Below are 13,255 nucleotides of genomic sequence, written 5' to 3' on the forward strand. Positions count from 1 at the left end.
TTGGATACTTTTAAAATCTACGGTACTATTGATTGCTTCTCAAGATTACCCACCCTAACGTTCACATGCTTCAGACAATCTTGACTTTGGTCAGGACTTTACTCCGAAAGCATGCTGACTAATATTAGTCAGTGAAATCACACACATGTAGTAGTCTGTTACTCTGAAGCAAAGGAAAACTATATACAATAATGGATTAAAGTGTTTGTACCCACCACCCAATGGCTGTATAGAACGGTATGTATTGGAAAATGTATGATTTTCTGCATCCTATATTTAACTTAGTGTAATAGCGAATAACTTTGTAAGCAGAGTAACTCCCTGTGTGTTTCACTGGACGACTTGGTATCGACTAGACTGGCTTTTTCTTTAATGGGACTTTAAGTACTCATAAAATGCTGCCCTAATAGCATATCAAGGCAGTGCCACATTGATAATGGGCATAATTGAAATATTGCTTGCCTCAGTAATATTCAAAACCAACTCATCCTACAGCATTAGCCGATTCAGATATGAAGCTCCGGTTAAATGGGTTAACAAGGTTACAGATGTTGGTGTAGAAAACAAGAAGTCTTTCAGTTCTCTACTCCAGTGGTTCTGTGAGACAAATCCCGGTGGAATTTTGAAACAATTAGGCCTATTGCATTTAACTGTACACAAGGTTATGAATGATTTGTAATTTACTTCAGTGTTTCCTCTAGGTTTACCGCTCTGGGGGGGTGCTACCTGGGCTGGATGAGGTCCGTGCATGGTGCAGATTTTTGAAGTTCTCTCCTTACCTTTCCTTCGCTCTGTCTCTCACTGTAAGTGTGTGCGCACGCGTGTGTGTGTGTGTGTGTGTTGGTTCGGAAGCGGAGCTCCGCCCTTCGCGAAGCAGAGCAGAGGAGAGAATGTAAATACGCAAAGCAACTGAAACGTGCACATAAATGAGATAAATAACATAAGCGTTTAGTTTATTTAATAAAAGAGCACCTGTTCAATGTGAAAAGTGAGTTGTGAATATAAAGAAGAAAAAAAGGGGGCAGCGCAGGGAAACACTGTACTTCATCGGTACTTTGTCCTACACACTTATTTCACAATATAGAAACAATAGGTCTTATATGCTTTGTCCTAAATATAAATAAAACAATCGTTTTAGCCATTTGCGCATGGTGGGAAATATTAGAGTGTTACACATCAAATGCCAACTGTCCAGTAAACCATCAACCTGGATATATTTGGCAGGGTAAAGATGTACTCAATAATGCATCTGTTTAATCTGCAAGTGCACGCTCACACTCCCTCTCCAGTAAGGTCTGTGTTCACTGTTTTCCATTGCATGTGAAGGTGCACTGACTGAAATCACCCAGGGTCCATGAGACATGTCACACGTGCCTCTGCAGCCAAAGGCGTCCAAAGATGTCCATTTTCACCATCTGATACAGCTAAGCTCAACGAGTCCCTCACTAGACAGCCCTTTGATTCATGAGCCATGAATTCATAGCACGCAACTATAATATGTAATGTTAGCAGCACTATAGCATGTTAAATGAACTATTAAAATAGCATCAGCTGTGAGCTTTCAAAATAATGTCCTATGATTATTAACAATTAACATGTACTGTACTGACTGTCTGTCTATACTCACACACACTCTTTCTTTTATACAGTAGATAAGAAAATATACACGGTATGATAACCGTCAATAACCATCAGTAAAACCCTTACAACCCTATTTATAAGTAGTATTCTTGTTGGCGCTGCTGCTGCAGAGACAACTGGATTGCTTTCCGTGTTCCTCAGAGCAACTACCGACAACACAGGACACACTGCATTTAGTTTTTTCACAGTTACTTTGGTTATTCCACCGTCCACCATTTCCACTACTAACTGCAAAAGAAGTCACATTGGCACTATTTGGTTACTGGGAATTAGCCGGACTCACTGGATGTAGATGTAGATGTATAAGCCTGCCATTGGCCGCATATTTCACGCGGCATTCTCCTCCCCTTCAGTTACGTTACCGTTTTGCAAGCGCACCATCCCTGCATCCTGTGCTTGTGATTGGTTTAAATTAATACGAACAAGTCAGAACATTTTTTCCCCTATATCAGGATGAAAATGGGTGGAGCCAGACCTTTCTCCACAGCATTATGGAGTTAGTTATGACAATTCAATACCACTTGGGATAGCTACCGGTAGCTATCCCAAGTGGTATTGCAGCTTCCTGTTTTGGCTGTGCAATGGTTGACGCACTTCCTTTGTGTCGTAAATCAATCAAGCCTTAATTTTCCCGCAAGATTGTACTCGGTGACAGCTAAGCTTATAAAGAACCAATCTAAATGCTGATGGTGTCATTAATCTATAACCATTACTTTATGCAATCAACATTTACCTCATAATGATATGTTAAATCAAAAAACGTGTCTTTTGCCACTTTATATAGGAATAGAGCCATTGTTTCTGTTATTAGTAACAGCTGTGTTTTTCCTAATATGACATATAAAAATGTCTGCTGAGAAAGAGGTATATGTGTGTAAAAAAAGAAACAATGTCTGGTCCAATTGCTAAGTGATTCAGCCTGTCACAGCTGGCCATGGGGGCTGCTGTCTGTTCATCAGCCCTCCTTCTAGCAGAAATGTGGATTTTCTGGCTTCAGTAAAATGCCAAGATGGTGGCAAATGGTAAATCCAAATTGAAGCTTTTTTTTATGTTACAGAAAAATCATATGTGATGTTCATATTTGTCTACAGGCCTGTATTTGTGACAGGTGGTGATCATTGTAGGTGCCATAAGATGGAAAAGGGAGTTCCTAGGGAGAAGGTGGACATAAATCCTAGCTACACCCCTGGCTCTTTCTATATGTCAAGCAATTAATTAGAAATATTTACAGTTAATACTACTGTACATATCATATTACCTTTTCATATATCGATTCATGGTTTGTTGTGTTGCTGACTAGACACGACTGTACCTACGTGAATTTACTATACACATTATACAGTCACAAAGAGATATACAGTATAACGTTAGTATCTAACTTTACATGCTTCACACATCCATTAAGCTAACGTTAAGTTAGCTACTAGCTTAACGTTAGCTTTACCGATTCCTTGCTAGCAAAGATGAGTCGGGACTTTCTAGTCACAGTAGATGAAAAATGGATGTCAGGGTAATGAAATAAATATTCAAGACAGACAGATAGAGTTCAATTCAAAAGGTGATAAAGTACCCATGTCTGAGGCGTCCATGCCGTAGCTGACTCCAACGACCGTGTCCCCATCATCGGATGCTGCGTCCCCGGATAGCGGGCTCCCGTCCCTGGCCTCCGACAGCCCGACCGCTCCCTCGGCTGCTGCTTCCATTCAGCCTCCCGGAGGAAAAACAGGCAAGCCCTCCGAAAGAAAGACCCACAGCGACGGCGCGATCCCGGTGCGAGGAAGGAGGGATGGGTTGTTTGATATGTAGCAATAATCAAATGGAAGAATATGTGACAGTTATCCGCGACGGTCCCTTCATCTGTGCGGTGTTTTCCTCACGACGGCGGTACAGCGTCCGCTCCTCTCAGGTCGACTGCACCGCACTTGTTACTGTGCTGCTGCTACTACTGCTGCTGCTGCTGCTGCTGCGTGGGTTTTGTGCCGGACACTGTGGCTCCCTCTGTAGGAGGCTGAAGGAACTGCAGCCAGGAGCTCAGCGTGACTTCTTCTGAGTCTGAATAACATGCAGAGGTCAATTTGAACTGATGAAATCATCGGGAACACACACATATAACAAACTGAGTGTTATAGATAATGTTAGTCAGAGACTGTTTTTAGTTAGGAGATCGAAGGGGTCAATATTGACGTTTTAGAAAAAAAGTCAGCCTGATAAAGAGCAACCCTGTTTTTTTATATCTCTGTCTGGTAAGGGACTTGCCTTTAGTAAATAGAAACAAGCTGACCATGATTGTTAAGATAGCAGGGAAGATAGAAGGCTGCCAACAAAAGCCATTAGATGATCTCTACAGCATAATTGTAAACACAAAAGCCCTGTTAATCATCAATAACAAAACACATCCCTTCCCCCCTAAATTTGAGTTGCTCCCCCCAGGCCAGGGTGACACTAAAGACCTCGAATAGACAATAAACTTTATTCTATTCTAATCTCTTCATAATACCAACATGCAGTTTTCTTCAACCATTATTGTATATAAAAAAACACTAACAACACATGTTTACCTGTTTCTAGGCTAAACCTTCCATACCTTCAGCATAGCCCAATATAGAATTATCGACAGGTATCTGTATTTTTGGTTCAGGGAAAAACATGTATTCCTCCTGTAATCTTGTAATATATATACTTGTATGGCTTTATAATGCTTTGAATTTGAAAGGATGAGTTTAGTCTAATCTAGACCAGTTGACGAGATAGTTTGTCCCACATGTCCATGAGTTGTGAGCAGTTTAGTGATTTTCCCTTCTCACATTGTTTAATTTGAATTACTCTTAGTGGCCTGAAGATGTTAAACTATACAGTGTTTCACAAGACAAATATAAAGAAGAGAAAACTCATCTCAACCCCTAAAATAATCTAGTAACTCCTTTAATGTTTCTGAACCACTGATCCAGGCTACTGCCAAAAGCAATGTTTAGATATTGTTTTCATTTACTGTATATGCAATTATAGTTTGTATGGGATAGTCTAAATGTTAAATCTGTGTCTCTACAACCATATCTACTGTGTGGGAACATAGAAGACTAGAATTCGTACCTAAATGTATCATAACTGTGCCTGTCATCTAAGTATTGAGTTGCTGCACTATGAATTCAATGTCCAAAAGATAAAACTGTGATATCGTTCATTTTTCTACCCCGAAAAATGTATCTGAGTTTCATTTTAAGCTCTAGCGCTCATTCATAAAAGGTTTTCTGACACTCTTGCATTTTTCAGTATGACAGAAATGGATTTTTCTGTCTTTTTTTCACCATTTCCATTATACAGAATGAAAGATAGCTCAGGACAAAACACATCTATTCTACAAGCAAGCCAATCTAATATGATATAATATAATTTGACAAATGCCAATGTTTTCCTGACAGACAAACATTACAAAGAAATCATTAGAACAACATTTTAGTGCAATTTATTCTGAAAACAATGCGACACATTAATCTACTAATGGAGGCTCCTTTCTCCTTCTCTCCAGAGAACCAAATGAATGCAAGTTTAGTCATCTCAGGAGGTTTGCACGCCATTTTCATCAGGTCTGCTCTGCCCGCCATGCAGGTTTATGAACAGACCGTCACTGGTCTGAGATGGACGTAAACTATAACCACTGGTGCTTGGAGAGGCGGAGAAAGGAGCCAACAGGATGGAGTATCAGTAAGTGAGGCATCGATCATCCATTAGGCGTTTACAAGTATGGGGACAGATCCTTCTCCACCACCTGGAAAGAAAGCAAGAGTAGAAGTTGACATCTATTCCTATAGAAAGTATATTAACACCTAGAGAGACCAAATATACACATAGTATGTGAAGTTACAGCTATAGTAACATGCGCATCTTTCACTGTTCTTGTGAGTTATGAACTCAAGATAATGTCACTTTGTATGAAAGGTCAATTCATGTTAAATCCAAAAGAATGTCCTCTCTCACTCATTCGACGTATTTGCTTTAACTTATTCATATTCACAATGCAACAGAAGAACCCTTTTTTATGTACACAATGTTATATATGGCGGGTTTCACATAGTGACAGCAAATGGACAGAAAAGCTCTTCCCAGTGTCACCAAATAATAACACGGCCATATTGGAAGGAAATAAATAAAAAGCTGAACAAAGTGTGCTGCACTCAAGCTATATACAATACTATAGTATATGTGGCAAGTGAAATGGTTGTACATACACTTGGATCATCCAGGGGACCATATCTCTTCACCACCTGACCCTCTCTGTTGATCAAAAACTGGAGAGGAAGAGGAGAAAGAGAAAACTCAAATACAGCGAATATTTCTGAACCAAGACATTTTAGAACTTGGAACAAAACACTTTTTTACAGACTTCTTCCAGGACGTATTCTGTACCCTCATAAAAGTAAACACTAGAGAAAGGGCATCTGTTTAGCATTACACAAATAAATTAGTAATTGCAAGTTGTATCAACCCTGGAGAAGTCTAAATATATAATAATAATAATAGATGACTGAATAAAACAAATATTTACCTTGGTGTAATTCCACTTGATGCTACTGCAGGAATGAAAACAAATCATATATTAGAAAATAGTCACTGACAGTAATTCAATCAAAAGCATATTTACCAGTTTGTAGATAAGCATCATGTCATTATCAATATACCTGTTATAATATCACCACTTACTTTCCCAAGAAGCCTTTCCCGTTGGGCTGGTTTTTCAGCCACTTCCACAAAGGATGAGCGGTGGCCCCGTTCACATCGATCTTACTGAACATGTCAAACTGAGCGTTGTAGGAACTGGCAAACTGCTTGATCTGAGCTTCTGTGCCGGGCTCCTTCAAAGTAAAACAAGGTGAGAGAAATAATATTTGGTTAGCACTATTCAAGCCCCAAGATGGATAACGCAAGCTTGTGTAATAATGCATGTTCTAGCGTTATGCTCTAATAAAACATATGTGTGTTTTGTACCTGGTTCCCAAACTGGTTCGAAGGGAAGGCGAGGATGCTTAAACCTCTCTCAGCGTATTGGACGTGCATTTCCGCAAACTGAGAGTAGTTTATTGGGGCTTTACCTCATTTAGAGGCAACATTGGTGATGATGACAACATTGCCCCTGAAAATACAAAGAGACACATACATAATGTTTCAGTGATGGTAGGTTAATGGGATGCTGCAGAACATTTAGGGAGAAAAAATGCAATAGATAGGTTTACCTGTATTTTTCTAGGGAAACCAGATTCCCATCAATATCTGTCGCCGAGAAGTCATAAATAGACGTTGCCGTCTGCCAGTCCTCTGTTGGAGCAGACTGTAAGAGAGAAAAAACTTGAGTGAAGGGAGCTTACTTTGAAAATGCCCTTTGATCCTGCTTAATGAATATTAGATAACAAGGCATTTGTTCCAGTACATATAGCATCGATTTAGGCATTTCCCCTGAAAATCTACCTTTTAAAAGAGAGTAAAAAGGGTTAAATCTCTTCTGTGTGCAAACCTTTAAAACATATGTACAAATATAACATGAAATAAATAGGCTAACACATTAAAATAAAAATCACATGTAATTATGAACAACTCAGTTCAATAGAAATCTGACATTGTCCAAAAGCAAGTTACCATAGCCTGCAGCAGGACAGAGAAAAGGACAGGCGGACCCTATCGAGCGCATGATTGCCCTTCAGTAAGGTCCTCTGAAGGCAGAAAGCAATCAAATCTGTAAAAACCCTAAGTGGCTTCAACTACAACCTCTCTGTCAAACCACAATCCCCCTACTGAGAGAGAGCACACGATCCAGTGTCCTCATAACAAAGGGACAGCTGATTATTAACACAATTGATAAGCTGTGAGTCTCCAATAGGTCCCTCTCTGCTGATGACTCTGAATCCACATCAGACAGGCAGACAAACTGTGGTCCACAGTCCACAACATTATCACAACCTCATCAAGAAAGTTAGTTACACAGAAGAGCAACACTTCAGACCATGTGAGGTTGAGCCTCATGTGGCCAGGGTAAAGGGCAACAATAATAATAAACTCATTATGTAACAAGCTTAATATCAGAATATTTTTTACATCAGTACACATAACCTCCTAAATCTCACCCTTACAGAAAGGTCACAAAGGCTGAGCTTAAAACATGTTCATTCTACAAAATAATAATACTCTGGCAAAACAAGAGAGTTGGTGTTTACAATTTACAAAATAATCTGTTTATTTAAAAAAAAGAGCTGTGTACCTGCCCATGTACTTCTCCAGAATAACAGAAGAACCACGAGAGTGAGAGTGAATGGTTGGGCAAACATTTTAAAAGATTATTTCACAATTCTTTAGCAAGTATACGTGGGAATCATGCTTCATGGTACACTTTATACACCCTTATTCCATAAATCTTTTACAGATAATTTACTGTATGATTCAAAATATACAACTAAGTAGCCAAAATAATATATTAATAAAAAATTACAAATGAAATATGTTTTGCTGATGTTTCGCTGGTAAGCTAAAAATGAATTTCTATTGCTTGTATAATAAACTTTCAGCTGTAACGGACAACGACCTTGTGTTCAACAATGACTGTGCATGTTGCTGTATTGCACAGACTGATAAGCCTATCAGCTGATACCAGCAGCTGGAGTGCTGCAGAAACATCCAATGTTACAAACAAACCTTTGTACTATTTTATACACTCCAACACCCTCAATTAAGTAATATGTAGGTGCATACTAAAGTGCACAGTGCACCTGTTTAACAATCGTTTTTATAATCACCAAAGAATGTTGATGTACTGTATGAAAAACAGCAGGTCATGTTATGCAAAGCCACGAGGAGCAGTAGTCTGCAATATTGTACATATAGGCTACAGACAGCAACTATACGCCAAATATAACAATCATTATTGATCATATGCAATTAGAAATTTGGAAGACAGCGGTCGGTACCTCCGTCGATAATAGGCTGACATCACCGTTATATGCAGATAAGAAATCACAGGAGCACGCACACACCACACATACCAATAACCGGATAGTTACGTTACCGTTGGGGATAAAACAAAGTACAGTACCATCGCCAGTAGTACGCCACTGCTCACCAGAACCCCAAATGTCAAAATAACAAATAGCGGCCTCATTTTTGTTATACGAAAGGACACATTTATCCCAAAAGCTACTTTCTAGCTGCAGGCTCCGCCCCGCAGTTTGTTGTGAACCTTAAGCGGAAATAGGTAGGTCAAAACAATTATTCAAACAACACAATATTATTATTATTATTATTATTATAATTATTATCACGTTTGTTATAATTATAATAATTATGATTGTATATTTATTATTTCACAGATAATAACATTTAAAAAAGGATTACAAACGTAGTCTTTTGTCAAAGCTCCACCCACACAAGACCACTCAGCGTCTACGTCATCAGATCGCGTCGGTAAACTGTAACGTGCGTCGCGTGTCTGGCCCAAAGGAGCAAAAGTGATAATTTAACAAATATTAAATAACAATTGATTAAATCTTAAGCAAGAGACAGTATTTGAGACAGTATGGATGACGAAGAGGAAACATACAGGCTATGGAAGATTCGTAAAACCATCATGCAGGTGCGTTAGCTTGATAACTTAGCATGTAGCTTAGCTAAACCAGCGTTTCCGGTATGTAATGTTGCATATACAATTGGGGTTTTGTTGATTTTATCAGTGTTATTTAACAACAGCCCTGATAAACTGCCATTTGTGTTTTGCACAACAAGTTAGCTGAGTCTTTCACGAAGAACTAGTATGCCTGCAAAAACAATACAAATGCCATTATCCCGGACTGAAGTCCAGATGTATAAAAACAGTGCATTTGCATAAAGGTTTCACAAATCTGAAACTGCCTATTGAATATTTTTTTTTAATTTTAACAAACGCATACACACAATTCGACATCAACAACAACAGAAAATAACATACAAAACTAACTCCCCGAACCAACAACAATAAATCAAATTCAAAGAGAAGGAAAGAAAGAAAAAGTATAGGAATATGACTGTAAATACATAAATAGCACATGCATGCAGATGAAATAATCAACCATTGCTTTCCAGATACAAGCGAGTCAGAGTCTCTGTAGAAAGAATGCAAGGGGTTTCCAGAATTAGTCAGATTAATGATTGAGATCATATGTCAGTTCCTCTAGGGGAAATAATAAAAGTATTAACAGAGATTTGGTGTAGTATTGTTAAACCGGTAAAACAAAGAAGACAATATAAACCATTTACCGGTAACCTCCTGGATCACAGAATGGACCGATCAAGTGCGATCACATGACCAGAACAAGTGAATATCTGTGCTTTTGTGTGCTTTACATTTATAACAGGGGTTTGAGCTATTGAGCAACATTTTCTGGAGGTGAATAGGTGTAAAATAAGTCCTGTGTTACCCTAAGATCTAGTTTGCTTTTTAAACATTATGGTTTGTCCAGTACACTCACTGACTTTATGGTCTCATCTTTACACCCTCAGCTGTGCCATGACCGAGGCTACCTGGTGACACAGGACGAGTTGGACCAGACACTGGACGAGTTCAAGAGTCAGTTTGGAGACAAGCCCAGCGAGGGTCGCCCCAGACGCACAGACCTCACTGTGCTGGTGGCACACAACGATGACCCCACCGACCAGATGTTTATTTTCTTTCCTGGTAGGTCAATAACTATTATTAAATACTATGTGGCTAACAGTCCTTTATAAAAAATACACAACTTTTCTTGGATCTACAGATGAGGCCAGTATATAATCTTTAATGGTGAGCGAAAAGGTGTTGAGCCTTGAATTTTAAGGTTATGCCTATGAAACATGCAACTGAGTAATATCATAAATTCATCCTTTTCTTCACTTTTCAGAGGAGCCCAAGGTGGGAATCAAGACGATTAAGATGTACTGTCAGAGGATGCAGGAGGAGAACATCACACGAGCCATCATTGTTGTTCAGATGGGCATGACACCATCGGCCAAACAGGTAAACACCTACATTATATTTAATAAACCAACACAGACATTTATAGGAACAAGTTAAAGCATATAATTTCTGAACATCTCTTGTAATTATGCTGTGCACTATCTTCTTATTGTTTCACTTTCTTTCTGCTCTCTTTGTAAACATATTTAATGAAATGTCTCCTTACAGTCTCTAGTGGACATGGCACCCAAATACATATTGGAACAGTTTCTACAACAGGAGCTGCTGATTAACATCACGGAGCATGAGGTAAACAACACACGGATGAATCCACTGTATTTAATAAAATGATCTTACAGACTCTGCCTCAGATGTAGAATTACATTTTTGTTTTTGATTGTTTTTTGTGTTTCAGCTTGTTCCAGAGCACATTGTTATGACGAAAGAGGAAGTGAGTGAACTTCTGGCAAGATAGTATCCTTACACACTCTGTTAAGAGTAAATGAATTGAACAATGTTTAAATCAGATTTGCCTGCAGAAAATGCACGTGGCCATCTTCAGAGTACTTACTATTTGTAATAAATTATAAAATAGTTGATTTGTTTAAAGACCACAATCAAGCTGTATTTAGTGTCTTTAGGAGACTCAACTCCTCGTGAAAATATGGATCTGTTCTCCTTTCTTAACAATTTTCCCTCAGCAAATTAAAGGAAAGTCAGTTGCCGAGGATCCAGGCTGGGGACCCAGTGGCTCGCTACTTTGGCTTGAAGAGAGGACAGGTAATGCATCAATAAGCCGCTTCTAATTATGATAATGCATAACATTATCATAATTTCATGGCTGCATGCTGCTGTGTGTTTAATCTTGGGTCGGTCCTCCTGATAAATTGCTTTTCAGTAAAGGAGTGTGATAACTCAAACTGATTTTCAGAGCCATTACTTGTTACAAGACAGGATGTTTAAAATACATTTAAATGATAATTCTGGTTCATTACAATGTCGGTCTTATTAGGACTTTGCTGTATAAATGGTGCGAGTTTCCAAATCTCAGCAAAAAACTTGGTAAATAGAATGTTTTTACTACTGATAGGAATAGTGGCCAAAACTAAAATAAGACACATCCCAGAGGTTACCTCTTTGGACGCATGTTGTAACTAGAAGGGCACTCAGAGCGCCATGGTTTCTATAACTGACAAATAATACTTTTATCCGCCCCGTGATTCGAATCTGGTTCTTCCTTTGCCCATGCTACACCCTTCCACCAAGTTTCATTAAAATGGGGGTATTGGTTTATCCTTCTGACAGACAAACAAACCAAACTGAAAACATAGCCTCCTTGGGGGACTATTACAATTTGTTTTTAACACACAGAAGTTATTTGCATGTAACGTGTGATAGCATCTGTACTTTAAATGAACTTGTACTTGCAAATACAAGAAACATGAAACGTGTGGTCAGTTTTCAGTCCACACAGTAATCCCAGTCCAGTCGAATATTCTGATATTTTCTTCCACTTTTCCAGGTAGTAAAGATCATCAGATCTAGTGAAACAGCTGGGCGGTACATCACATACAGACTGGTGCAGTGACAGAAAGGTGAGTGTGTTATGGAGAAATGAGCAGTTTGTTATGAAAGGTCGAGACAATCCATAATCCATTCGGTGATTAAGTGCATACTCTTGCACAGGGTGAACTTTGTTTAATGAATTATTGTAATTAGTTTTTGTATAGCATAAACATTTAAAGATTACACATTTGTTGCTATGGGATTTACGGGAGGTCGCCACACTAAGATCTCCCACGGAGTCAGACGTCATCAGCAGTGTGTATGGACAACAAGTGTACAGCTACTTTAAATAAAACGTACTTTGCATGTTGTATTTTTCCAGCTAGTCGTATGGATCAACATTTTGGAGGACCATTGAAGGAAAGTGACGATGTTACATCTTTAATTTCTCATCCATGGATGATCCTTCTGCTTTTCATTTGTTTAAATTGTAGTTTTTCCTTGTAATTACCGATTTTGTAAAATAAAGTATTCCAAAAAGATTCAAATTTTGTTCTCTCACAATTTATCACATGAACACAACTCTATCTACATCATGCTGTAAAGGTTTAAGATGCCTACCTTCTTTTTCCTTTTGAAAGCCATGCTGCAGCTGCTGTAGCTCTTAGAACTGTCCTGCTTACTGTGCCTCACATGTCACAGCTAAAATCCTCCACCCACTGCAGTAAACTGTTCCTTTAGTGCCCTCCCCAGTATCAGTGGTAGTAACTGCCCTCATTCGGGTGTTTTGTTCCTGGTCAACTTTATTTAACAGTTCCCCATTTGTCTTTACTTCAACCTGTAAAATACACAAACAAGGCTGTAGATCAGGGGTGTCAGTTTGATCTCAAGTGGGCCGGACCAATAAGAGCACAGCATAATAACATAAATAATGACCACTCCAAATGTTTCCCTTCATTTTAGTGCAAGAAAGTTCAAGCACAATGATCTATCTTTTTTACTAAACATTATGAACAACCTGAAATGTCCTAAGAAAAGGTGCAAGTTCAACAATAGTATGTCTCAGTTTATCATTTGCACATGATACTTACAGATCAGTGTATCTACAAAGGCACAAAACATTTCGTCACGAGTATCTGGAACAGTATTTTACTTTATGAT

At 38.7% G+C, this 13,255-nt stretch overlaps 3 protein-coding genes across 7 annotated transcripts in view; 1 reads left to right on the plus strand and 2 right to left on the minus strand.

Annotated features, from left to right (window-relative positions):
- pip5k1ca (phosphatidylinositol-4-phosphate 5-kinase, type I, gamma a) overlaps positions 1-3,782 on the minus strand; it is a 43,554-nt gene extending 39,772 nt beyond the window's left edge. The window contains exon 1 of one of the 3 annotated variants that reach the window (XM_029428966.1): positions 3,212-3,782. In XM_029428966.1, coding sequence (XP_029284826.1) covers positions 3,212-3,344 — 133 coding nt within the window. In that variant the 5' untranslated portion in view covers positions 3,345-3,782. The remainder of the gene's footprint in view (positions 1-3,211) is intronic. The other 2 variants (XM_029428965.1, XM_029428967.1) reach the window with 2 other exon arrangements.
- Positions 3,783-5,078: 1,296 nt separating this feature from the next.
- On the minus strand, positions 5,079-8,859 carry gpx4a (glutathione peroxidase 4a). 3 transcript variants are annotated; one of them, XM_029428969.1, is made up of 7 exons: positions 8,717-8,859; positions 6,870-6,964; positions 6,625-6,769; positions 6,340-6,491; positions 6,185-6,209; positions 5,868-5,927; positions 5,079-5,407 (listed from the first exon to the last, which is right to left on the minus strand). In XM_029428969.1, exons 1-7 carry the CDS (start codon positions 8,780-8,782, stop codon positions 5,375-5,377), a joined length of 576 nt encoding a protein of 191 aa, XP_029284829.1. In that variant the 5' UTR covers positions 8,783-8,859; the 3' UTR covers positions 5,079-5,374. The 3 variants fall into 3 exon arrangements, with proteins under 3 accessions (XP_029284829.1, XP_029284828.1, XP_029284831.1); XM_029428968.1 differs by having other exon boundaries at positions 8,690-8,847; XM_029428971.1 differs by lacking the exon at positions 8,717-8,859 and adding an exon at positions 7,270-7,637.
- Positions 8,860-9,047: 188 nt separating this feature from the next.
- polr2eb (RNA polymerase II, I and III subunit E, b) lies at positions 9,048-12,642 on the plus strand. The gene is made up of 8 exons (XM_029429727.1): positions 9,048-9,253; positions 10,156-10,330; positions 10,533-10,648; positions 10,817-10,897; positions 11,004-11,062; positions 11,290-11,368; positions 12,111-12,183; positions 12,477-12,642. Exons 1-7 carry the CDS (start codon positions 9,197-9,199, stop codon positions 12,174-12,176), a joined length of 633 nt encoding a protein of 210 aa, XP_029285587.1. The 5' UTR covers positions 9,048-9,196; the 3' UTR covers positions 12,177-12,183; positions 12,477-12,642.
- Positions 12,643-13,255: the final 613 nt, after the last annotated feature.

This window comes from Cottoperca gobio, chromosome 4 (genome assembly GCF_900634415.1).
Source record: "Cottoperca gobio chromosome 4, fCotGob3.1, whole genome shotgun sequence".
Lineage (NCBI taxonomy): Eukaryota > Metazoa > Chordata > Actinopteri > Perciformes > Bovichtidae > Cottoperca > Cottoperca gobio.

What these genes read in the sequence shown, in the direction of transcription:
- polr2eb (XM_029429727.1), top strand. Translation starts at nt 9,197, where the DNA reads ATGGATGACGAAGAGGAAACATACAGGCTATGGAAGATTCGTAAAACC. An exon ending in AGTGAACTTCTGGCAAGATA is followed by an intron (nt 11,063 to 11,289) that starts GTATCCTTACAC and finishes ATTTTCCCTCAG; the next exon opens with CAAATTAAAGGAAAGTCAGT. An exon ending in TTGGCTTGAAGAGAGGACAG is followed by an intron (nt 11,369 to 12,110) that starts GTAATGCATCAA and finishes CCACTTTTCCAG; the next exon opens with GTAGTAAAGATCATCAGATC.